The following is a 22,939-nucleotide window of genomic DNA, read 5'->3' on the forward strand; positions in this document are numbered from 1 at the left end:
TTCGCCTGCAGTACCGATTTCTGGCCAGCCGAGGGCACCAACGAGCCACGCCGAAACCACTGCACCTGCGCCCCGCTTCGCCTGCAGTACCGATTCTTCGGGCTGCAGTACCGATTTTTGGTCAGCAGAGAACACCAACGAGCCACGCCGAAACCACTGCGCCTGCGCCCCGCTTCGCCTGCAGTACCGATTTCTGGCCAGGCGAGGGCACCAACGAGCCTCGCCGAAACCACTGCGCCTTCGCCCCGCTTCGCCTGCAGTACCGATTTCTGGCCAGCCGAGGGCACCAACGAGCCACGCCGAAACCCACTGCGCCTGCGCCCCGCTTCGCCTGCAGTACCGATTTCTGGCCAGCCGAGGGCACCAACGAGCCTCGCCGAAACCACTGCGCCTGCGCCCCGCTTCGCCTGCAGTACCGATTTCTGGCCAGCCGAGGGCACCAACGAGCCACGCCGAAACCCAGTGCGCATGCGCCCCGCTTCGCTTGCAGTACCGATTTTTCGGGCTGCAGTACTGATTTTTCGGGCTGCAGTACCGATTTCTGGCCAGCCGAGGGCACCAACGAGCCACGCCGAAACCACTGCGCCTGCGCCCCGCTTCGCCTGCAGTACTGATTTTTCGGGCTGCAGTACCGATTTTTGGCCAGCGGAGGGCACCAACGAGCCACGCCGAGCAAGTGCGCATGCGCGCAGCGGCTGCCTGCAGTACTACGCTGTTCGTAGCTGAGGGCCGCAGGGAGCAGTGTCGGGGCGGCGCGCATGCGCGAGGCGGCTGTTTGGCTGGCAGGCTTTCATCGCTCGAGGGGCACCAAGGAACCGATGCGTCCAGGACGCATGCGTTCGTCGGCTGGCTGCACTTTTGGGGTGGCATCACCCGAGGGCAGCATGGAGCACATCTGGAGCAGTGCGCATGCGTTAATCCCCTGCCTGCAGTACCGGTTCGTAGTCACTTGAGGGCAGCAGGGAGTAAGCGGGTCGCCCCCCAATGCGCATGCGCCACTCCGCTTGCCGCAGCCACGAGCCAGTCTGACCCAGTGCGCATGCACGACCCCGCTGGCCTAGGCCGGCAGCGGCCGCCGCCGCTCCCCGCACCCTCCGGTCGGGCCGCCCCGACCCTTTCGTACCCTCCCCCCGGGCACCTGTGTCCTGCAGGAGGAGACGGTGGCGGGGACCTCACGAGCACCCCGTGTCTCGGCGGCGGTGCAGCACCGGGGCGCAGCAGCGCCGAGGGGTGGTGGCAGTGGCAGTCGCACCTGGGGCGAGCAGGCCTCGGGCGGTGGGGCGCGCCGGGTGCCCGCAGTCAGGGCCCAAGGCAAGGGCCCCAGCCGGGCCTCGGCCTCCTCGGTTTCTGGCAAGCGTGCTTACAGCCGTTTTTCCATCCGGACAGGGAAAAGAGCCTCCTGCCAGTTCTGCTCCTGACTCTTCCAGAACCTCCCACTGCGGTGCTCTGCTGCTACCAGAAAAACGACGGATATGCCGCTCTAAGAAACGCGACCCTCTTCCTCAGCACTGATGGGAAGGACCCTTTATTTCACACAGAGCTTTAACCTTTCTTCTTCTGTCAGCGGGCCGTTTCCCCAATTACAGTACCTTTATAATGAGCCTGGCGTTGCGCTGTGTGCTGTGCACCAACCGGCCTTGAATCCTGTCCCTTCCAGTCAGTTTTAAGGCTCAGGCACCTTGCTCTCACACCTCTTCGTCCGTAGCTCTGCCCACCACAGCACTGTCCACGAAAGGTAATGCCTTTCCTACCTCTCTGCAAGCAACCCGTCTAAACCGACTCTGACAACGACCACGTGTTAGTGCAGGCACACTGTGAAACCCCAACCAGACCTGAGGAAAGGTGTACTGTTTCTCTCTCCATGTGAAAGCCAATCTGTAAATCGATTTTTCTCTAGTGAGGGGAGTGACCAGGAAACAGCCACTTGTTATCTTGTCGCTTACCAACACCCTTGGGTGCACGAGGTACATCACAGCTATCCTCCCCGGGACGCCGCGCAAAAGTCCTTCTCGCGGGACAGCCTGCCTCCCCACACCTCCAGGCCATCTGCATCTACACGAGCGAGGGCACACGTACAAGTCTGCTCTGGGGAGGAACCTCAGCCCTAAAGGCAGGAATTAAAACAAAGACAGGGAGAGGCAAACATGTGTTCAGGGCAGACCCTGCCCTGTGCCCGCACGGAGCAGAGCACTGCCAGGCCCCTGAAAGCCCGCACCCTTTTCTCCCCGCAACGCATGCCTTGAGGTGGGCCGGAGAAATCCAGGCACCCGCAGCCACCCCAGGGACACCCTCGCCTCTCTGGTTCTGCTGAGCCCTCAGCGCAAGGTGGTTCCGGCCCTTACCCGCCACGGGCAATGAGTGCTGCCGCCTACCAGGAGAAACGCATTGCAAGGCAAAGCCTCCGGAATCGTCAGCGGGTGTATGACCGCCCCCTGGGTTTCTTCTCCTCTTCCTCTGCTCTCGAGGGAAGCTCAATAGCTAGTCCGCTTCTTCCTGCCTTTGCATGTCTAGAGCACCGGCTTATCGACTGCTCTCAGCTGCCTCCTGCGACGCGACGTTAGCGCTAGAAGCACATCCACCGTGTTGCTCGGTATTGGCTCAGAAAGGCGTTTGTTTACTAAAGGAAAGGAAAAGGCAAGAGTACTCCTGGGGAGAACACACGTATATGAACGCAAGCACCATATGAGGGAGGTCATATGCAATGGCAACACAATCTCTGCTTTACGCTCAGTTATGACAGTAAGGCAGTAAGCCAAACGAATACTAGTTTCAAACTTTCAAAGCAACGAACTTATAGAAACAACAACAAAAAATCCAAACTGTGATGAGGATTTCCCCAGAGTTAGCCCAGAAATACTACAAACCACAATAACGTATTTGCTTCCCCTCCAAAGGGTTGCAGCTGCATAAAGAGATACCGAGTTTGCCTTTAATCTCTGCTTTATTCAAAAAGGGGAGGGTGCTGACACACAAAGCCAGAAGGAAGGCTTCTCAGGGGAAAAAAAGCCAGAAGCCAGAAGAAGTGGCACAAAAAAAGCTTTACAAAGGGGGTAGGGGGGTGCAAAAAGCCCAAAAGAGAGAAGAGCTTAACAGAGTGAACTGGTGGTGCAAAATTGCAAAAGGAAGGATCGAGGGGCAGCAAAAAAGAAAAGGAAAAGGAAGGGATGTTGTGGGCTGGGCGAGGGAGAAGAAACAATTCAGGGTTCTGTGGGGACAAGATGGTGAAAGGGAGGACCTCAGGGGCAAAAAGAACCTCAGCGGAGGAACCTACAAGTCACAAAAAGCCAAACTCAGGCATCCGCAGAGCACAAATACTTGACAGGAGGGATCGGGGGAGAATGAAAGGCCAGAAGGTGGGCTCTGGGGTGCACATAATCCAAAGAGAGGTACCTTTCTCAGCACTCATCACGGCAGCACTCCGGCCTCTCCCCGTGCTGAAGATGGGCTGTGCCAGGATTCGCCGTGTCCCCGCGATGCCATCCAGGGCCCATTTACCCACAGCTGGCTCCTTCCCCCCTCTGTCCACACCAAACCCTGACCTGCTTCAGGACAAGAAAGAGCAAAATAAGTGCCAAAACACTGCAAAATGGGTAAATTTGGGGGTAATGGGGAGGGCAGAAGACCATGGGGGACCCTAGGAACCCATCCAGAACGTGTAAGTATTGCTAATAATATTAAAAAGCTGCTTATACTCCTTGTTTTCTTCCCAGGGATTTTTTGCAAGCATATTCTAGATGAGATTTAAAAGGACAAAATTCCATAAAATTTGCAACCCCTAAACAAGCAATGACCTTACTCATTTAGCACTGTCAACCTCCTGCCTTTCTGTTTGTTACGCAAAGTAGATAGTCAAAAGAGAGCTCCGTGACAGTCTGCGCAGTTTTGAAGATTAAACACAAGGGATGTTTGCACAGAGCATCTCTACCACACTAAAGCATGAAAACATCAGCACTCTGATCATCTTTCGAGGTACTGCAGTCAGCAAGCTCAGAAGGCTCGTTCAGTTTCTAAAATATCTGGACTTTTCGAGTAGCGATCGCAGCTTAAAGGCTCTTATTGTCAGAAAAATCTAGTGGCTTGATTACTACAGGTATTATTAGCGGAAGCACACAGCCTTTTAAAAAGGGCAGATACTGTCTTTTACGTTTCCAGTGAATCCTCAGAATTCTCATTGCTTTTCATTAGGAGTCACCTTCAGCCGCAAGAGCGTTAAAAAGACCAAATACTTTGCTGTCAGGTCAGAACTTTCTGCTTCCTGGGGCCTAAAGGGACACGCGATTGTCTGCTAAAACAGGTACTAAACCCCCCAAAAGAGAGAGGGGAAGTCGGACAGAGAGATGGGATGGTACAGGGGAAAAGAGGGATAAGGAGGCGGCAAATAGATGGATGAGGAGCTGAACAGAGGGATGGAAACAGAGAAGACTGGAGAGGTGGATGGAGGGCTGAAGGGGCAAAGAGAGGTACGAAGAGGCAGATAGACAGAGCAGTTGGGGGGGGTGGTGGAGGGATGGGGAGCCAGGCAGAGGGACAGCAGGCAGGTAGTGGGATCGGGAGAGAAAGAGGACGACGAAGAGCTGGACAGAGCGATAGGGAGCCAGTCAGAGGGATGGAGAAGCAGACAGAGGGAAGCAGGTATTGACGGAGGGACGGGAAGAGTACAAGAGGGATGGGGAGCTGGGCAGAGCAACGAGTAGTTAAACAAAGGGATGGGGCACCGGACAGAGCTATGGGGAAAGAAAGAGAAAGATGGAGAGCTGGACAGAGGGACAGGGAGCAGAACCGGATGGACCCAGGCAGCCCGCCCGGGACAGCCCTCGACCCGCTCCAGCCCCGCTCACCCGCCGAGCGCTCTGCACACCGTTTTCCCCAAGTCCGCCTGTGGGCCTGCTTGCCCGAATCCCTGCGCCTCCAGAGCGCCTGCGTCCGCGAGAGCGAGGGCGCACGCACGGGCCCACACCAGGGAGGAACCTTGCACTCCGTCACGCCCTTTTACTACTGCTTGTGCATCAGCCCCTTTCAGACCGTCACGTGCGCACGCTTAACCCCCCAAATTCTCTCAGCCCTTAACAACTTCCGTACTCACGGCACCTAGCTTTCCCACGCTCTTCCCCGTCTTGTTTGAAAACCCTCCCAGAGCTCTTCTGTACTTACGTGCTTCCTTAAAACAGCATCACCGAAATCAACAAAACGGGTCGAGCGGCTCCTCCTCAGGTTGCTGGCCCTCGGAACACTATTCTGCAAATGAATCAAACCACCAAGGTCACCGGGAGGTTCCTGTTTTGGAGCTTCCTCTCCCCCCTCCCGCCCCCCCCCCCAAGCTTTCATTACGGTTCCCTAACCTGGGCAAACGCAGGTCCTCCCTTAAGCACTGCAACAGTTTTTATTCTGGGGTCCCAAGTTCCCGTTATTGCTTGCTGCTAGGCAGCAAAGCAAGGCGAGGACAGGTCGGGTCACAGGTTACCCATCTAGCCATCCTAAATTCTCATTTTAGGCCTCGCCGGTTACTCCGGGTAAACAGACCAAAATAAAGCTCCAGACAGGCAGGTGAGGCTTCACACAGACCTCGCGGGCCTGCTAGCGCCAGCGATGCCATAGCGACTGGGCTACCAGGTGCTACTCCCCCCTCTCCTTTGCTGGTCCACGAAGCGTGGCTCACGGGTCACGGTAAGGACGCTGCCAACCTTTCTACGGCCGAAGGCTCCTCTTCGGGACCGGGCAGAGAACCTTTCCGCTGGCATTTGGATTCTCCTGGCCGCTCCTGACACGCGATAACTGACAGAGGTCTGAGGGCAGCAGCCCGTAGTTCTTCACGGCAGCATATAGTCCTTCCCCGATGTTCCGAACGCCTAGGATTAAGGCAACGCATAAACACAAAAATACTACCGCTATAGGGTGGGTGTAAAGCCAAGCTACAATTCCTGCAGCCAACGAAAACCTCTCCGTGTCTGACAGAACGAGCCACGCGCATCAGCGCCTACGGCTCAAGGCCAGCAACCCCTCCCAGGCGCCGTTCTTCTGGCAGGCTGCGTGTCTGAACTCCTCCGTCTTGTCTGGCACAGGATAACTTTGTCAGCCAGCGCTCATCGCTGGGGGCACGGTAAAATCCATCGCCCTACCAAAGCATAAAGCACAGCAAAAAAAGCGGAGAGCGCCGCAGGAAATTTTTAAGAAACCAAACTCGTTTATAGGCGCAAAAAGCACACACACTAAGACACACGCAAGCAAGGTCAACGATAGCATGCAAGGCACAAACACCGCTTCCCCCAGCCCCCGTTCTGGTCACTATGACGACCCTCGGGTTGCTGTGAAAGGGAAGCGGGACTAAGTAGCCGCTAGAGATTAATCTTTTGGAAGCCTTCTGCGTCCACATTTGTGGCACAACCGCGCTCTGCCCCTCATTCAACTCAGACACGCAGAGGAAGATCCGCTCCTCGTAACGCTTGCGCAGCAACCCACCCCCCGTTACGCTTCGTGCCCGCTGTGCCACTTGGAGAGAGGATGCGCTGCTGTCTACTCGTTTCCCTGGCATTAGCTGTTCCAGAGGGAATTGAGCAGATCGGCCTGCATCTGTGCCATCAGAGGCAAAAAAAAATAAATCTCAAGGGCAGCTACAGCCCAGATTGCCACTAAGCAGTCCTTCTCGCAGCCAGAGAATTTCTGTTTGGGCCTCAAAGGGGATGGATGTAAGGATGCTGCTGCCAGCACCCGCTTTCCCTTACCGCTGTTTTCTAACGGTGCTGCTCCCGCGGAAGCAGCAGACGTGGAAAGCATTACTGAGAAAGGCTTGCCTCGTCCCGGCAACTTTAGGGCAGGAGATTTTTTACAGACGCTTCTCTCAGTTTAGTGAAAGCGGCGTCGTGTTCCTTGCTCCGGCTCCGTTCCCGACTCCCTCCAGGAATTTCCGCCACGGTCTGCTGATGCCCGCAAAGCTATCTTACCACTGCTGGAGGAAATTAAATCCTCCTAAAAATCGCTCCAAGTCGGAACTGATGAGGAGGACCCTAAATGCCACGAGGCTTTGGCCTTTCTCCTATCTCCCCTCTTCCTCTTTCCCCAAATACCATGGCCATGTCACTAGCCTGGGGTTGCACTAACTGAGCCTTCCTGAAATCACTCTCTTAATTTTACAATTCAGACACCTCTCTCTCCCCTCGCTTCCTTCTCGGTAACTCTGGTCACTTGACTATCATTCCCCTAAGATAATAATTTGCTGTCTTGTAGCTTTTAAAATACGATGCTTCATAGACACACGAAGTCTACACGTGCACAGAAACACACGCACGCAGCATACTTTTTGTAGCGCGTACAGACCTGTGATATGTTGGCCATCTGTTATCCTGATCCCCATCGATGGCGATCCTTCCTCACCAGGAGGAACGGGCTTTGCCTCTTTGGGAGACGGAGGCAGCTTTCGGCTGGTTCCATTTGATTTCATTCCTCCAGCTCGCTTACGTTTTTCCGGTCTCTCCAGTTTCAGCCGCGGCAATTAATCTACAAAGCATCACATCTTTCCCTTTTCGTAGATGCATGTAAGATAGCGACACCAAACAGAAACACCCAAAGCAAAACTACGGCAGACACAGCTAACAGTAGCCACAGGGTAGGAACGGGTTACTTAGTCCTCAGCGCTGCCCCTGGGAGACAGAAATAACAGGCGTTTGTTATCACTAGTTGCCCACGCCAGAACACCTCCTTCTGTAGCAGTTTCTGCCGAGATGAAGGGTCCGCTAAACTTCGTTCCGGCTTCCTTGTTTTATCCGGTGCCTTAGGTATTAATCGCCAAAAACCGCTCGCCCGTCTTTTCTCTTCGTCAGCTTTTGCTATCGTTGCTTCCATCCCTGTAACAAACAGGGATTGTTAAACTTGCGTTTTTACCTCCAATGAAACACTTAAATTCACGTGTGTTCTTTTCCTCTTTACCATGTTCTTCCCCCCCCCCACCCTGCCCCGTCCTTAAAGGAGAGGTCTTAATACAGCGCTTTGCATCACGCGACGCGTTACAGGGTAAACAGTTTGGAAACATTACATACGGCCGTTAGGACTAGGTTATCGGACAGGCAGGCACATCCCCTAATACTCACCCACGCCATTGTTAGAAAAGGGATTTAATTTAGCTGTAGCCCAACTTAGCACTAGTGCCTGAAGTAGACGAAGGCTGCAGGCGTGAACTGGAAATGAGCTCGAGAGACAATGCTGAGGATGCGACTGCAAACCCAGCTAGAACCAGCCCTCAAAGATACAGCACGCACTGGACAGAGGTAACTTCAGGTAAGATAAGGCACCGTGAAACAGGCACATAGCAACCGTCCCGGGATGCAGACGTGAACCAATCAAAAGGGAAGAGACCACCGACTCCAGTACACAAGACTGGAAGAGACTGTCGCTGGCAGGTGGGGAAATAAGACTGTAAGGAGGAGAATTACCGGCAAATTTCTTTGTTCGGGGTCCTTCCCCAGAGGCACCCAGCTCGAGCTGTTACTTTGCTGTACCGGCGTTTAAACAGATAATTAATTTTGCTGCTAGACGTCCGCGAGACTCTGCTCCTCAGAAACCTAGGGTCGAACTGTTTCCATAACGCCACCTTCCACGACAGCTTATTCGTTTTTATTCCGGTTCGGTGTGATTGTACTGTTCAGTGTCCTTTCTTGAACCCTCGCGTACGCGTGCTTAACCGGCAAGTCTCTTGGTCTTTAACTACGTGGAAGAACGACAGCGCTTCGTTTGCCCGCCTCCGTTTCAAACCTTTTGTTGACACGGCTCCTAGATTCCTCCCGTACGCGGACGCTCGCTTCAGAAGCGATGCCCAAAGCGAACAACTGGATCACTAGGTCTAGCTGCTTCTCTTCAAGATGTCCTCCTTCGATGGGTTACCCTGCCAGACAAACCAACAAGACCGATGAGGCCATGAGGGGATCAGACTTTTGGATCGCTTCTCTAAGGCTTTCAGGGTGATTGATGTAACCGCTTCTCTTCGCGTTACTCAAAGCTACGTTCCTCTATTACTTGGGACTAAACCGTTTCCGGTGTCAGAGGGGCTTGCTGTTTGTTTCAGCTTTACACGCAGTCCATAATCTGCTAGGCATCATCTCTAGTCCCTTCCGCTTTCACAACACTTTTGGTAAGTAAAGGTGGTAATTAACAGTACCCATCGTCCTATGGGCTGGAGGAGCACCTCTCTCCTTCTCCGAGGACAAGCCACATTTAGAGAGTCCTCTTGCACGCGCAGAGGGAAAAATCTGTTTGCCACCTCTGCATCTATCTGTCACCGTTCGTCACCGGGAAGGGCTGTAAGTTCCCTAAGGAACTGCTCTAAGGAGAGCAGAAAAGAGGAGGCGTCAGGCTGCTGTGCCACCGCTGGAGACACCCACACCCCCATGCAGCATACGAGCGCCTGGGCAGACGTCAGAGGCAACAGGGGACCCATCGACACATACCGGACTGGGGAACCCCGTGGCTTCGGGGCAGCTGTGCAGGAGGGCGCGGGGCTCAGCGAGGCTCAGCGGGGGTTTCCATCAGTTGGTGCCCGGGTTGGCTGGGGCCCACAGTCTGGGCCCGCAGCTGGGGGAGGCCTCAGGGTGCCTGGGCGTATTTTTCCCCTGTCCACCTTCTCGTTTCCCTAGCTACAACTCTCAAGTAAACGATCTCGGCGCTGCGCTAACTGCACCTGGCTCAAAGTGACCTTAAATCGGTTTGGTCCGGTAGCTTTAAGCTTCCTGGCGACTTACCAGCACCCTCGGGCAGGCCAGCCGCGACGGGAGCCGTCCGCCCAGCGCCGCTCCGGGGCCCGTCAGCCTCGCCGCTACTCCCGGCCGCCTCCGCAGGGGCGAGCGCCCGCCCCGGCCGCGCCGGGGAGGAACCGGGGCCCTGAGGGCGACACACGGCAAACGGACGGTCAAACCCGCGCTCCCGGCAGACCCTGGGCCGCGCTGCCGGCGCCAGGCCCGAGCCCCCTCCGCAAACCTCGCCCCGCACCTCCGCCTCCACGCAGCGACGGCCCCCGCGGGCAGGAACCGCCCGACGCCCGCGGCCGCCCGAGGGGACTCGCTCACCTCACCGGGGCCCCCAGATCCCCGACTCCGGGCGGCCTCGGCCCTCACCTGCCGCCGTCCCAGCGAAAACTCCGTCCCCGCGCGCCGCCATGCTGCTCCTCGCCGCCGCGCATGCGCCGCCCGCCGCGCATGCGCCGATTGCGAACGGGGCGCGGCAGCGCCGGGGGCCCGGCTCTCGAGCACCGCGCATGCGCCGGCTCCGCCCCGAGCGGGAGGGGAGGGGAGGGGAGGGGCGAGGAGGGGAGTGGGAGGGACGGAGGGAAGGGGAGGGGGCGAGGGGGGGAGCGGGAGGGGGGCCAGGCGGGGAACGGCGCCCCCGCGTGTTCCCGGCGCGGGGCTGCAGCCCGCCGCCCCCGCCGCGGCCCCGCGGGGCTCGCGCTCAGCGGCGGGCGCCCCGGGGCTGCTCGGTCCGTGCCCGAGAGCCCGGCGGGGATCAGCGAGCGGGCTCCGGTGCTGCACCGGTGCGAGGGCACCGCGGAGCAGCGCCGAGGCGGCACTGCCCGTCCCCGCGACAACAGGAAGGAAGCACCAGTACGGAAAAGCACTCTGCGCTGCGGGTCTGTGAGCACGGGGAAGGGGCGAGGAGCACGGCCCCTTCGCTTACCCGTTACCCAAACAAGGCAGAGTAGGGGCGAACACGGTGACCGGCACTGCGGGTGCGGGCCGGCTGGCTGCAGTATTCGCGGTATGCCGGCGAGGGCAGTGGCGGCTGCAGAAGTGGCGTGTCGACACCGGAGGGCAGCAGTGAGCAGGGGAAACCGAACGCCCATGCGAGCGCCTTACCGCTGCAGTACCGATTTCTGGCCAGCCGAGGGCACCAACGAGCCACGCCGAAACCACTGCGCCTGCGCCCCGCTTCGCCTGCAGTACCGATTCTTCGCCAGCCGAGGGCACCAACGAGCCACGCCGAAACCACTGCGCATGCGCCCCGCTTCGCCTGCAGTACCGAATTTTCGCCAGCCGAGGGCACCAACGAGCCACGCCGAAACCCAGTGCGCATGCGCCCCGCTTCGCCTGCAGTACCGATTTCTGGCCAGCCGAGGGCACCAACGAGCCACGCCGAAACCACTGCGCCTGCGCCCCGCTTCGCCTGCAGTACCGAATTTTCGCCAGCCGAGGGCACCAACGAGCCACGCCGAAACCACTGCGCTTGCGCCCCGCTTCGCCTGCAGTACCGAATTTTCGCCAGCCGAGGGCACCAACGAGCCACGCCGAAACCACTGCGCCTGCGCCCCGCTTCGCCTGCAGTACCGATTTCTGGCCAGCCGAGGGCACCAACGAGCCACGCCGAAACCACTGCACCTGCGCCCCGCTTCGCCTGCAGTACCGATTCTTCGGGCTGCAGTACCGATTTTTGGTCAGCAGAGGACACCAACGAGCCACGCCGAAACCACTGCGCATGCGCCCCGCTTCGCCTGCAGTACCGATTTCTGGCCAGCCGAGGGCACCAACGAGCCTCGCCGAAACCACTGCGCCTGCGCCCCGCTTCGCCTGCAGTACCGATTTTTCGCCAGCCGAGGGCACCAACGAGCCACGCCGAAACCACTGCGCATGCGCCCCGCTTCGCCTGCAGTACCGAATTTTCGCCAGCCGAGGGCACCAACGAGCCACGCCGAAACCACTGCGCATGCGCTCCGCTTCGCCTGCAGTACTGAATTTTCGCCAGCCGAGGGCACCAACGAGCCACGCCGAAACCACTGCGCATGCGCCCCGCTTCGCCTGCAGTACCGATTTCTGGCCAGCCGAGGGCACCAACGAGCCTCGCCGAAACCACTGCGCCTGCGCCCCGCTTCGCCTGCAGTACCGATTTCTGGCCAGCCGAGGGCACCAACGAGCCACGCCGAAACCACTGCGCATGCGCCCCGCTTCGCCTGCAGTACCGAATTTTCGCCAGCCGAGGGCACCAACGAGCCACGCCGAAACCACTGCGCCTGCGCCCCGCTTCGCCTGCAGTACCGATTTCTGGCCAGCCGAGGGCACCAACGAGCCACGCCGAAACCCAGTGCGCCTGCGCCCCGCTTCGCCTGCAGTACCGATTTCTGGCCAGCCGAGGGCACCAACGAGCCACGCCGAAACCCAGTGCGCCTGCGCCCCGCTTCGCCTGCAGTACCGATTTCTGGCCAGCCGAGGGCACCAACGAGCCACGCCGAAACCCACTGCGCATGCGCCCCGCTTCGCCTGCAGTACCGAATTTTCGCCAGCCGAGGGCACCAACGAGCCACGCCGAAACCACTGCGCCTGCGCCCCGCTTCGCCTGCAGTACCGATTTCTGGCCAGCCGAGGGCACCAACGAGCCACGCCGAAACCCAGTGCGCCTGCGCCCCGCTTCGCCTGCAGTACCGATTTCTGGCCAGCCGAGGGCACCAACGAGCCACGCCGAAACCACTGCGCCTGCGCCCCGCTTCGCCTGCAGTACCGATTTTTGGTCAGCCGAGGGCACCAACGAGCCACGCCGAAACCACTGCACCTGCGCCCCGCTTCGCCTGCAGTACCGATTCTTCGGGCTGCAGTACCGATTTTTGGTCAGCAGAGGACACCAACGAGCCACGCCGAAACCACTGCGCATGCGCCCCGCTTCGCCTGCAGTACCGAATTTTCGCCAGCCGAGGGCACCAACGAGCCACGCCGAAACCACTGCGCCTTCGCCCCGCTTCGCCTGCAGTACCGATTTCTGGCCAGCCGAGGGCACCAACGAGCCACGCCGAAACCCACTGCGCATGCGCCCCGCTTCGCCTGCAGTACCGATTTTTCGCCAGGCGAGAGCACCAACGAGCCACGCCGAAACCACTGCGCTTGCGCCCCGCTTCGCCTGCAGTACCGATTTCTGGCCAGGCGAGGGCACCAACGAGCCACGCCGAAACCCAGTGCGCATGCGCCCCGCTTCGGCTGCAGTACCGAATTTTCGCCAGCCGAGGGCACCAACGAGCCACGCCGAAACCCAGTGCGCATGCGCCCCGCTTCGCCTGCAGTACCGATTTCTGGCCAGCCGAGGGCACCAACGAGCCACGCCGAAACCACTGCGCCTGCGCCCCGCTTCGCCTGCAGTACCGATTTCTGGCCAGCCGAGGGCACCAACGAGCCACGCCGAAACCCAGTGCGCCTGCGCCCCGCTTCGCCTGCAGTACCGATTTCTGGCCAGCCGAGGGCACCAACGAGCCACGCCGAAACCCAGTGCGCCTGCGCCCCGCTTCGCCTGCAGTACCGATTTCTGGCCAGCCGAGGGCACCAACGAGCCACGCCGAAACCACTGCGCCTGCGCCCCGCTTCGCCTGCAGTACCGATTTTTGGTCAGCCGAGGGCACCAACGAGCCACGCCGAAACCACTGCACCTGCGCCCCGCTTCGCCTGCAGTACCGATTCTTCGGGCTGCAGTACCGATTTTTGGTCAGCAGAGGACACCAACGAGCCACGCCGAAACCACTGCGCATGCGCCCCGCTTCGCCTGCAGTACCGAATTTTCGCCAGCCGAGGGCACCAACGAGCCACGCCGAAACCACTGCGCCTTCGCCCCGCTTCGCCTGCAGTACCGATTCTTCGGGCTGCAGTACCGATTTTTGGTCAGCAGAGGACACCAACGAGCCACGCCGAAACCACTGCGCCTTCGCCCCGCTTCGCCTGCAGTACCGATTTCTGGCCAGCCAAGGGCACCAACGAGCCTCGCCGAAACCACTGCACCTGCGCCCCGTTTCGCCTGCAGTACCGATTTTTCGCCAGGCGAGAGCACCAACGAGCCACGCCGAAACCACTGCGCTTGCGCCCCGCTTCGCCTGCAGTACCAATTTCTGGCCAGGCGAGGGCACCAACGAGCCACGCCGAAACCACTGCGCCTGCGCCCCGCTTCGCCTGCAGTACTGAATTTTCGCCAGCCGAGGGCACCAAAGCGCCACGCCGAAACCACTGCGCCTGCGCCCCGCTTCGCCTGCAGTACCGATTTCTGGCCAGCCGAGGGCACCAACGAGCCACGCCGAAACCCAGTGCGCATGCGCCCCGCTTCGCCTGCAGTACCGATTTCTGGCCAGCCGAGGGCACCAACGAGCCACGCCGAAACCCACTGCGCATGCGCCCCGATTCGCCTGCAGTACCGAATTTTCGCCAGCCGAGGGCACCAACGAGCCACGCCGAAACCACTGCGCCTGCGCCCCGCTTCGCCTGCAGTACCGATTTCTGGCCAGCCGAGGGCACCAACGAGCCTCGCCGAAACCACTGCGCCTGCGCCCCGCTTCGCCTGCAGTACCGATTTCTGGCCAGCCGAGGGCACCAACGAGCCTCGCCGAAACCACTGCGCCTGCGCCCCGCTTCGCCTGCAGTACCGATTTCTGGCCAGCCGAGGGCACCAACGAGCCACGCCGAAACCACTGCGCTTGCGCCCCGCTTCGCCTGCAGTACCGATTTCTGGCCAGCCGAGGACACCAACGAGGCACGCCGAAACCCAGTGCGCCTGCGCCCCGCTTCGCCTGCAGTACCGATTTCTGGCCAGCCGAGGGCACCAACGAGCCACGCCGAAACCACTGCGCATGCGCCCCGCTTCGCCTGCAGTACCGATTCTTCGGGCTGCAGTACCGATTTTTGGTCAGCAGAGGACACCCACGAGCCACGCCGAAACCACTGCGCCTGCGCCCCGCTTCGCCTGCAGTACCGATTTCTGGCCAGCCGAGGGCACCAACGAGCCACGCCGAAACCACTGCACCTGCGCCCCGCTTCGCCTGCAGTACCGATTCTTCGGGCTGCAGTACCGATTTTTGGTCAGCAGAGGACACCCACGAGCCACGCCGAAACCACTGCGCCTGCGCCCCGCTTCGCCTGCAGTACCGATTTCTGGCCAGCCGAGGGCACCAACGAGCCACGCCGAAACCACTGCGCCTTCGCCCCGCTTCGCCTGCAGTACCGATTTCTGGCCAGCCGAGGGCACCAACGAGCCACGCCGAAACCCACTGCGCATGCGCCCCGCTTCGCCTGCAGTACCGATTTCTGGCCAGCCGAGGGCACCAACGAGCCACGCCGAAACCCAGTGCGCCTGCGCCCCGCTTCGCCTGCAGTACCGATTTCTGGCCAGGCGAGGGCACCAACGAGCCACGCCGAAACCACTGCACCTGCGCCCCGCTTCGCCTGCAGTACCGATTCTTCGGGCTGCAGTACCGATTTTTGGTCAGCAGAGGACACCAACGAGCCACGCCGAAACCACTGCGCCTTCGCCCCGCTTCGCCTGCAGTACCGATTTCTGGCCAGCCGAGGGCACCAACGAGCCTCGCCGAAACCCAGTGCGCATGCGCCCCGCTTCGCCTGCAGTACCGATTTCTGGCCAGCCGAGGGCACCAACGAGCCACGCCGAAACCCACTGCGCCTGCGCCCCGCTTCGCCTGCAGTACCGATTCTTCGCCAGGCGAGAGCACCAACGAGCCACGCCGAAACCACTGCGCCTTCGCCCCGCTTCGCCTGCAGTACCGATTTCTGGCCAGCCGAGGGCACCAACGAGCCTCGCCGAAACCCAGTGCGCATGCGCCCCGCTTCGCCTGCAGTACCAATTTCTGGCCAGCCGAGGGCACCAACGAGCCACGCCGAAACCACTGCGCTTGCGCCCCGCTTCGCCTGCAGTACCAATTTCTGGCCAGGCGAGGGCACCAACGAGCCACGCCGAAACCACTGCGCCTGCGCCCCGCTTCGCCTGCAGTACTGAATTTTCGCCAGCCGAGGGCACCAAAGCGCCACGCCGAAACCACTGCGCCCTCGCCCCGCTTCGCCTGCAGTACCGATTTCTGGCCAGGCGAGGGCACCAACGAGCCACGCCGAAACCCAGTGCGCATGCGCCCCGCTTCGGCTGCAGTACCGATTTTTGGTCTGCCGAGGGCACCAACGAGCCACGCCGAAACCTAGTGCGCATGCGCCCCGCTTCGCCTGCAGTACCGATTTTTGGTCTGCCGAGGGCACCAACGAGCCACGCCGAAACCACTGCGCCTGCGCCCCGCTTCGCCTGCAGTACCGATTTCTGGCCAGCCGAGGGCACCAACGAGGCACGCCGAAACCCAGTGCGCCTTCGCCCCGCTTCGCCTGCAGTACCGAATTTTCGCCAGCCGAGGGCACCAACGAGCCACGCCGAAACCCAGTGCGCCTGCGCCCCGCTTCGCCTGCAGTACCGATTTCTGGCCAGCCGAGGGCACCAACGAGCCACGCCGAAACCACTGCGCCTGCGCCCCGCTTCGCCTGCAGTACCGATTTCTGGCCAGCCGAGGGCACCAACGAGCCTCGCCGAAACCACTGCGCCTGCGCCCCGCTTCGCCTGCAGTACCGATTTCTGGCCAGCCGAGGGCACCAACGAGCCACGCCGAAACCCACTGCGCATGCGCCCCGCTTCGCCTGCAGTACCGATTCTTCGCCAGGCGAGGGCACCAACGAGCCACGCCGAAACCACTGCGCATGCGCCCCGCTTCGCCTGCAGTACCGAATTTTGGTCTGCCGAGGGCACCAACGAGCCACGCCGAAACCCAGTGCGCCTGCGCCCCGCTTCGCCTGCAGTACCGATTTCTGGCCAGCCGAGGGCACCAACGAGCCACGCCGAAACCACTGCGCCTTCGCCCCGCTTCGCCTGCAGTACCGATTTCTGGCCAGGCGAGGGCACCAACGAGCCTCGCCGAAACCACTGCGCCTGCGCCCCGCTTCGCCTGCAGTACCGATTTCTGGCCAGCCGAGGGCACCAACGAGCCACGCCGAAACCCACTGCGCATGCGCCCCGCTTCGCCTGCAGTACCGAATTTTCGCCAGCCGAGGGCACCAACGAGCCACGCCGAAACCACTGCGCTTGCGCCCCGCTTCGCCTGCAGTACCGATTTCTGGCCAGGCGAGGGCACCAACGAGCCACGCCGAGCAAGTGCGCATGCGCGCAGCGGCTGCCTGCAGTACTACGCTGTTCGTAGCTGAGGGCCGCAGGGAGCAGTGTCGGGGCGGCGCGCATGCGCGAGGCGGCTGGTTGGCTGGCAGGCTTTCATCGCTCGAGGGGCACCAAGGAACCGATGCGTCCAGGACGCATGCGTTCGTCGGCTGGCTGCACTTTTGGGGTGGCATCACCCGAGGGCAGCATGGAGCACATCTGGAGCAGTGCGCATGCGTTAATCCCCTGCCTGCAGTACCGGTTCGTAGTCACTTGAGGGCAGCAGGGAGTAAGCGGGTCGCCCCCCAATGCGCATGCGCCACTCCGCTTGCCGCAGCCACGAGCCAGTCTGACCCAGTGCGCATGCGCGACCCCGCTGGCCTAGGCCGGCAGCGGCCGCCGCCGCTCCCCGCACCCTCCGGTCGGGCCGCCCCGACCCTTTCGTACCTTCCCCCCTGGGCACCTGTGTCCTGCAGGAGGAGACGGTGGCGGGGACCTCACGAGCACCCCGTGTCCCGGCGGCGGTGCAGCACCGGGGCGCAGCAGCGCCGAGGGGTGGTGGCGGTGGCGGCGCCTGGGGCAAGCAGGCCTCGGGCGGTGGGGCGCGCCGGGTGCCCGCAGTCAGGGCCCAAGGCAAGGGCCCCAGCCGGGCCTCGGCCTCGGCCTCCTCGGTTTCTGGCAAGCGTGCTTACAGCCGTTTTTCCATCCGGACAGGGAAAAGAGCCTCCTGCCAGTTCTGCTCCTGACTCTTCCAGAACCTCCCACTGCGGTGCTCTGCTGCTACCAGAAAAGTGACGGATACGCCGCTCTAAGAAACACGACCCTCTTCCTCAGGTCTGATGGGAAGGACCCTTTATTTCACACAGAGCTTTAACCTTTCTTCTTCTGTCAGCGGGCCGTTTCCCCAATTACAGTACCTTTATAATGAGCCTGGCGTTGCGCTGTGTGCTGTGCACCAACCGGCCTTGAATCCTGTCCCCTTCCAGTCAGTTTTAAGGCTCAGGCACCTCGCTCTCACACCTCTTCGTCCGTAGCTCTGCCCACCACAGCACTGTCCACGAAAGGTAACGCCTTTCCTACCTCTCTGCAGGCAACCCGTCTAAACCGTCTCTGACAATGACCACGTGTTAGTGCAGGCACACTGTGAAACCCCACCAGACCTGAGGAAAGGTGTACTGTTTCTCTCTTCATGTGAAAGCCAATCTGTAAATCGATTTTTCTCTAGTGAGGGGAGTGACCAGGAAACAGCCACTTGTTATCTTGTCGCTTACCAACACCCTTGGGTGCACGAGGTACATCGCAGCTATCCTCCCCGGGACGCCGCGCAAAAGTCCTTCTCGCGGGACAGCCTGCCTCCCCACACCTCCAGGCCATCTGCATCTGCACGAGCGAGGGCACACGTACAAGCCTGCCTTGGGGAGGAACCTCAGCCCTAAAGGCAGGAATTAAAACAAAGACAGGGAGAGGCAAACATGTGTTCCGGGCAGACCCTGCCCTGTGCCCGCACGGAGCAGAGCGCTGCCAGGCCCCTGAAAGCCCGCACCCTTTTCTCCCCGCAACGCATGCCTTGAGGTGGGCCGGAGAAATCCAGGCACCCGCAGCCACCCCAGGGACACCCTCGCCTCTCTGGTTCTGCTGAGCCCTCAGCGCAAGGTGGTTCCGGCCCTTACCCACCACGGGCAATGAGCGCTGCCGCCTACCAGGAGAAACGCATCGCAAGGCAAAGCCTCCAAAATCGTCAGCGGGTGTACGACCGCCCCCTGGCGGTCTTCTCTTCTTCCTCTGCTCTCGAGGGAAGCTCAATAGCTAGTCCGCTTCTTCCTGCCTTTGCATGTCTAGAGCACCAGCTTATCGACTGCTCTCAGCTGCCTCCTGCGACGCGACGTTAGCGCTAGAAGCACATCCACCGTGTTGCTCGGTATTGGCTCAGAAAGGCGTTTGTTTACTAAAGGAAAGGAAAAGGCAAGAGTACTCCTGGGGAGAACACACGTATTTGAACGCAAGCACCATATGAGGGAGGTCATATGCAATGGCAACACAATCTCTGCTTTACGCTCAGTTATGACAGTAAGGCAGTAAGCCAAACGAATACGAGTTTCAAACTTTCAAAGCAACGAACTTATAGAAACAACAACAAAAAATCCAAACTGTGATGAGGATTTCCCCAGAGTTAGCCCAGAAATACTACAAACCACAATAACGTATTTGCTTCCCCTCCAAAGGGTTGCAGCTGCATAAAGAGATACCGAGTTTGCCTTGAATCGCTGCTTTATTCAAAAAGGGGAGGGTGCTGACACACAAAGCCAGAAGGAAGGCTTCTCAGGGGAAAAAAAGCCAGAAGCCAGAAGAAGTGGCACAAAAAAAGCTTTACAAAGGGGGTAGGGGGGTGCAAAAAGCCCAAAAGAGAGAAGAGCTTAACAGAGTGAACTGGTGGTGCAAAATTGCAAAAGGAAGGATCGAGGGGCAGCAAAAAAAAAAAAGGAAAAGGAAGGGATGTTGTGGGCTGGGCGAGGGAGAAGAAACAATTCAGGGTTCTGTGGGGACAAGATGGTGAAAGGGAGGACCTCAGGGGCAAAAAGAACCTCAGCGGAGGAACCTACAAGTCACAAAAAGCCAAACTCAGGCATCCGCAGAGCACAAATACTTGACAGGAGGGATCGGGGGAGAATGAAAGGCCAGAAGGTGGGCTCTGGGGTGCACATAATCCAAAGAGAGGTACCTTTCTCAGCACTCATCACGGCAGCACTCCGGCCTCTCCCCGTGCTGAAGATGGGCTGTGCCAGGATTCGCCGTGTCCCCGCGATGCCATCCAGGGCCCATTTACCCACAGCTGGCTCCTTCCCCCCTCTGTCCACACCAAACCCTGACCTGCTTCGGGACAAGAAAGAGCAAAATAAGTGCCAAAACACTGCAAAATGGGTAAATTTGGGGGTAATGGGGAGGGCAGAAGACCATGGGGGACCCTAGGAACCCATCCAGAACGTGTAAGTATTGCTAATAATATTAAAAAGCTGCTTATACTCCTTGTTTTCTTCCCAGGGATTTTTTGCAAGCATATTCTAGATGAGATTTAAAAGGACAAAATTCCATAAAATTTGCAACCCCTAAACAAGCAATGACCTTACTCATTTAGCACTGTCAACCTCCTGCCTTTCTGTTTGTTACGCAAAGTAGATAGTCAAAAGAGAGCTCCGTGACAGTCTGCGCAGTTTTGAAGATTAAACACAAGGGATGTTTGCACAGAGCATCTCTACCACACTAAAGCATGAAAACATCAGCACTCTGATCATCTTTCGAGGTACTGCAGTCAGCAAGCTCAGAAGGCTCGTTCAGTTTCTAAAATATCTGGACTTTTCGAGTAGCGATCGCAGCTTAAAGGCTCTTATTGTCAGAAAAATCTAGTGGCTTGATTACTACAGGTATTATTAGCGGAAGCACACAGCCTTTTAAAAAGGGCAGATACTGTCTTTTACGTTTCCAGTGAATCCTCAGAATTCTCATTGCTTTTCATTAGGAGTCACCTTCAGCCGCAAGAGCGTTAAAAAGACCAAATACTTTGCTGTCAGGTCAGAACTTTCTGCTTCCTGGGGCCTAAAGGGACACGCGATTGTCTGCTAAAACAGGTACTAAACCCCCCAAAAGAGAGAGGGGAAGTCGGACAGAGAGATGGGATGGTACAGGGGAAAAGAGGGATAAGGAGGCGGCAAATAGATGGATGAGGAGCTGAACAGAGGGATGGAAACAGAGAAGACTGGAGAGGTGGATGGAGGGCTGAAGGGGCAAAGAGAGGTACGAAGAGGCAGATAGACAGAGCAGTTGGGGGGGGTGGTGGAGGGATGGGGAGCCAGGCAGAGGGACAGCAGGCAGGTAGTGGGATCGGGAGAGAAAGAGGACGACGAAGAGCTGGACAGAGCGATAGGGAGCCAGTCAGAGGGATGGAGAAGCAGACAGAGGGAAGCAGGTATTGACGGAGGGACGGGAAGAGTACAAGAGGGATGGGGAGCTGGGCAGAGCAACGAGTAGTTAAACAAAGGGATGGGGCACCGGACAGAGCTATGGGGAAAGAAAGAGAAAGATGGAGAGCTGGACAGAGGGACAGGGAGCAGAACCGGATGGACCCAGGCAGCCCGCCCGGGACAGCCCTCGACCCGCTCCAGCCCCGCTCACCCGCCGAGCGCTCTGCACACCGTTTTCCCCAAGTCCGCCTGTGGGCCTGCTTGCCCGAATCCCTGCGCCTCCAGAGCGCCTGCGTCCGCGAGAGCGAGGGCGCACGCACGGGCCCACACCGGGGAGGAACCTTGCACTCCGTCACGCCCTTTTACTACTGCTTGTGCATCAGCCCCTTTCAGACCGTCACGTGCGCACGCTTAACCCCCCAAATTCTCTCAGCCCTTAACAACTTCCGTACTCACGGCACCTAGCTTTCCCACGCTCTTCCCCGTCTTGTTTGAAAACCCTCCCAGAGCTCTTCTGTACTTACGTGCTTCCTTAAAACAGCATCACCGAAATCAACAAAACGGGTCGAGCGGCTCCTCCTCAGGTTGCTGGCCCTCGGAACACTATTCTGCAAATGAATCAAACCACCAAGGTCACCGGGAGGTTCCTGTTTTGGAGCTTCCTCTCCCCCCTCCCACCCCCCCCCCCCCCCAAGCTTTCATTACGGTTCCCTAACCTGGGCAAACGCAGGTCCTCCCTTAAGCACTGCAACAGTTTTTATTCTGGGGTCCCAAGTTCCCGTTATTGCTTGCTGCTAGGCAGCAAAGCAAGGCGAGGACAGGTCGGGTCACAGGTTACCCATCTAGCCATCCTAAATTCTCATTTTAGGCCTCGCCGGTTACTCCGGGTAAACAGACCAAAATAAAGCTCCAGACAGGCAGGTGAGGCTTCACACAGACCTCGCGGGCCTGCTAGCGCCAGCGATGCCATAGCGACTGGGCTACCAGGCGCTACTCCCCCCTCTCCTTTGCTGGTCCACGAAGCGTGGCTCACGGGTCACGGTAAGGACGCTGCCAACCTTCCTACGGCCGAAGGCTCCTCTTCGGGACCGGGCAGAGAACCTTTCCGCTGGCATTTGGATTCTCCTGGCCGCTCCTGACACGCGATAACTGACAGAGGTCTGAGGGCAGCAGCCCGTAGTTCTTCACGGCAGCATATAGTCCTTCCCCCATGACATGACAAGTAAGGAACAGACACACTGGCCCACTGCTGCAGTGCTGAGGAGGCACAGGCACCTGGAACGGCAGCTCCTGGCTGCCACAGAGCACGACGTGGCCAGCGGGTGGGAACCCTGTTGACAGCTGCACCTCCTGCCACCTCGACAGGCACAACATGATCTCCCAGGAACCCAGCAAGGGAAGCCAACGCCTCCCGGCATGCCTAACAGATTAAAATGGCCGCCCGGAAGCTCGGTGCTGGGACACTACATCTCCCAGAATGCTCCGCAGATGAAAATGGCCGCCCGGCAGCCCGGCGCCGGAAGACTACTGCTCCCGGCATGCCGCGCCCCCAAAACAACATGGCCGCCCGGAAGCTCGGTACCGGAAGAATACATCTCCCAGAATGCTCTGCAGACTAAAATGGCCGCTCGGAAGCCTGGTGCCGGAAGACTACTGCTCCCGGCATGCCGCGCCCCGCAGACAGCCTGGCCGCCCGGCAGCCCGGTGCCGGAAGACTACTGCTCCCGGCATGCCGCACTCCCAAACCAGCATGGCCGCCCGGCGCCGGAAGACTACATCTCCCAGGATGCCGCGGGCAGCAGCGCTCCGTGAGGTTGGACCCAGCGGCGATCCCGTCCCGTCCCCGGCAGCCGCCGTGGAGCCCGGAGCCCCCCGGCCCCGCGATCCCCGGCACCGCCGCGACCCTCCGCAGGGCTCCCCTGGGACCCCTCCGCCCTCCCGACACCACTCCCAGCCCCGCCGTAAAGGAACAGTGGAAAAAAGGAAGTTACCGGGCGACGACAGCGCAGACGGAGGGACTCTGCGGGGCCCGGAGGCGCCAGAAGGCACCCGGACAGCTCCTGGGCAGGGGA

The 22,939-nt window shown here is 59.6% G+C and overlaps 1 protein-coding gene and 1 long non-coding RNA gene across 14 annotated transcripts in view; both read right to left on the reverse strand.

Moving 5' to 3' along the window:
• The window catches only part of LOC138067907 (uncharacterized), a 113,971-nt gene that overhangs the window by 75,549 nt on the left and 15,483 nt on the right, over positions 1-22,939 (reverse strand). For 5 of the 12 annotated variants that reach the window (XM_068951246.1, XM_068951244.1, XM_068951247.1 and 2 more), the window contains exon 1: positions 163-2,336. In XM_068951246.1, the coding sequence (XP_068807347.1) occupies positions 163-760 (598 nt within the window). In that variant the 5' untranslated portion in view covers positions 761-2,336. The other 7 variants (XM_068951250.1, XM_068951248.1, XM_068951262.1 and 4 more) reach the window with 7 other exon arrangements.
• Positions 17,509-22,291, reverse strand: LOC138067906 (uncharacterized). 2 transcript variants are annotated; one of them, XR_011142336.1, is made up of 3 exons: positions 21,901-22,291; positions 19,631-21,475; positions 17,509-18,856 (listed from the first exon to the last, which is right to left on the reverse strand). It is a non-coding gene; the product is annotated as an uncharacterized lncRNA (long non-coding RNA). The 2 variants fall into 2 exon arrangements; XR_011142335.1 differs by having other exon boundaries at positions 21,926-22,290.

The sequence above is a fragment of the Struthio camelus genome, chromosome 7, assembly GCF_040807025.1.
Source record: "Struthio camelus isolate bStrCam1 chromosome 7, bStrCam1.hap1, whole genome shotgun sequence".
Lineage (NCBI taxonomy): Eukaryota > Metazoa > Chordata > Aves > Struthioniformes > Struthionidae > Struthio > Struthio camelus.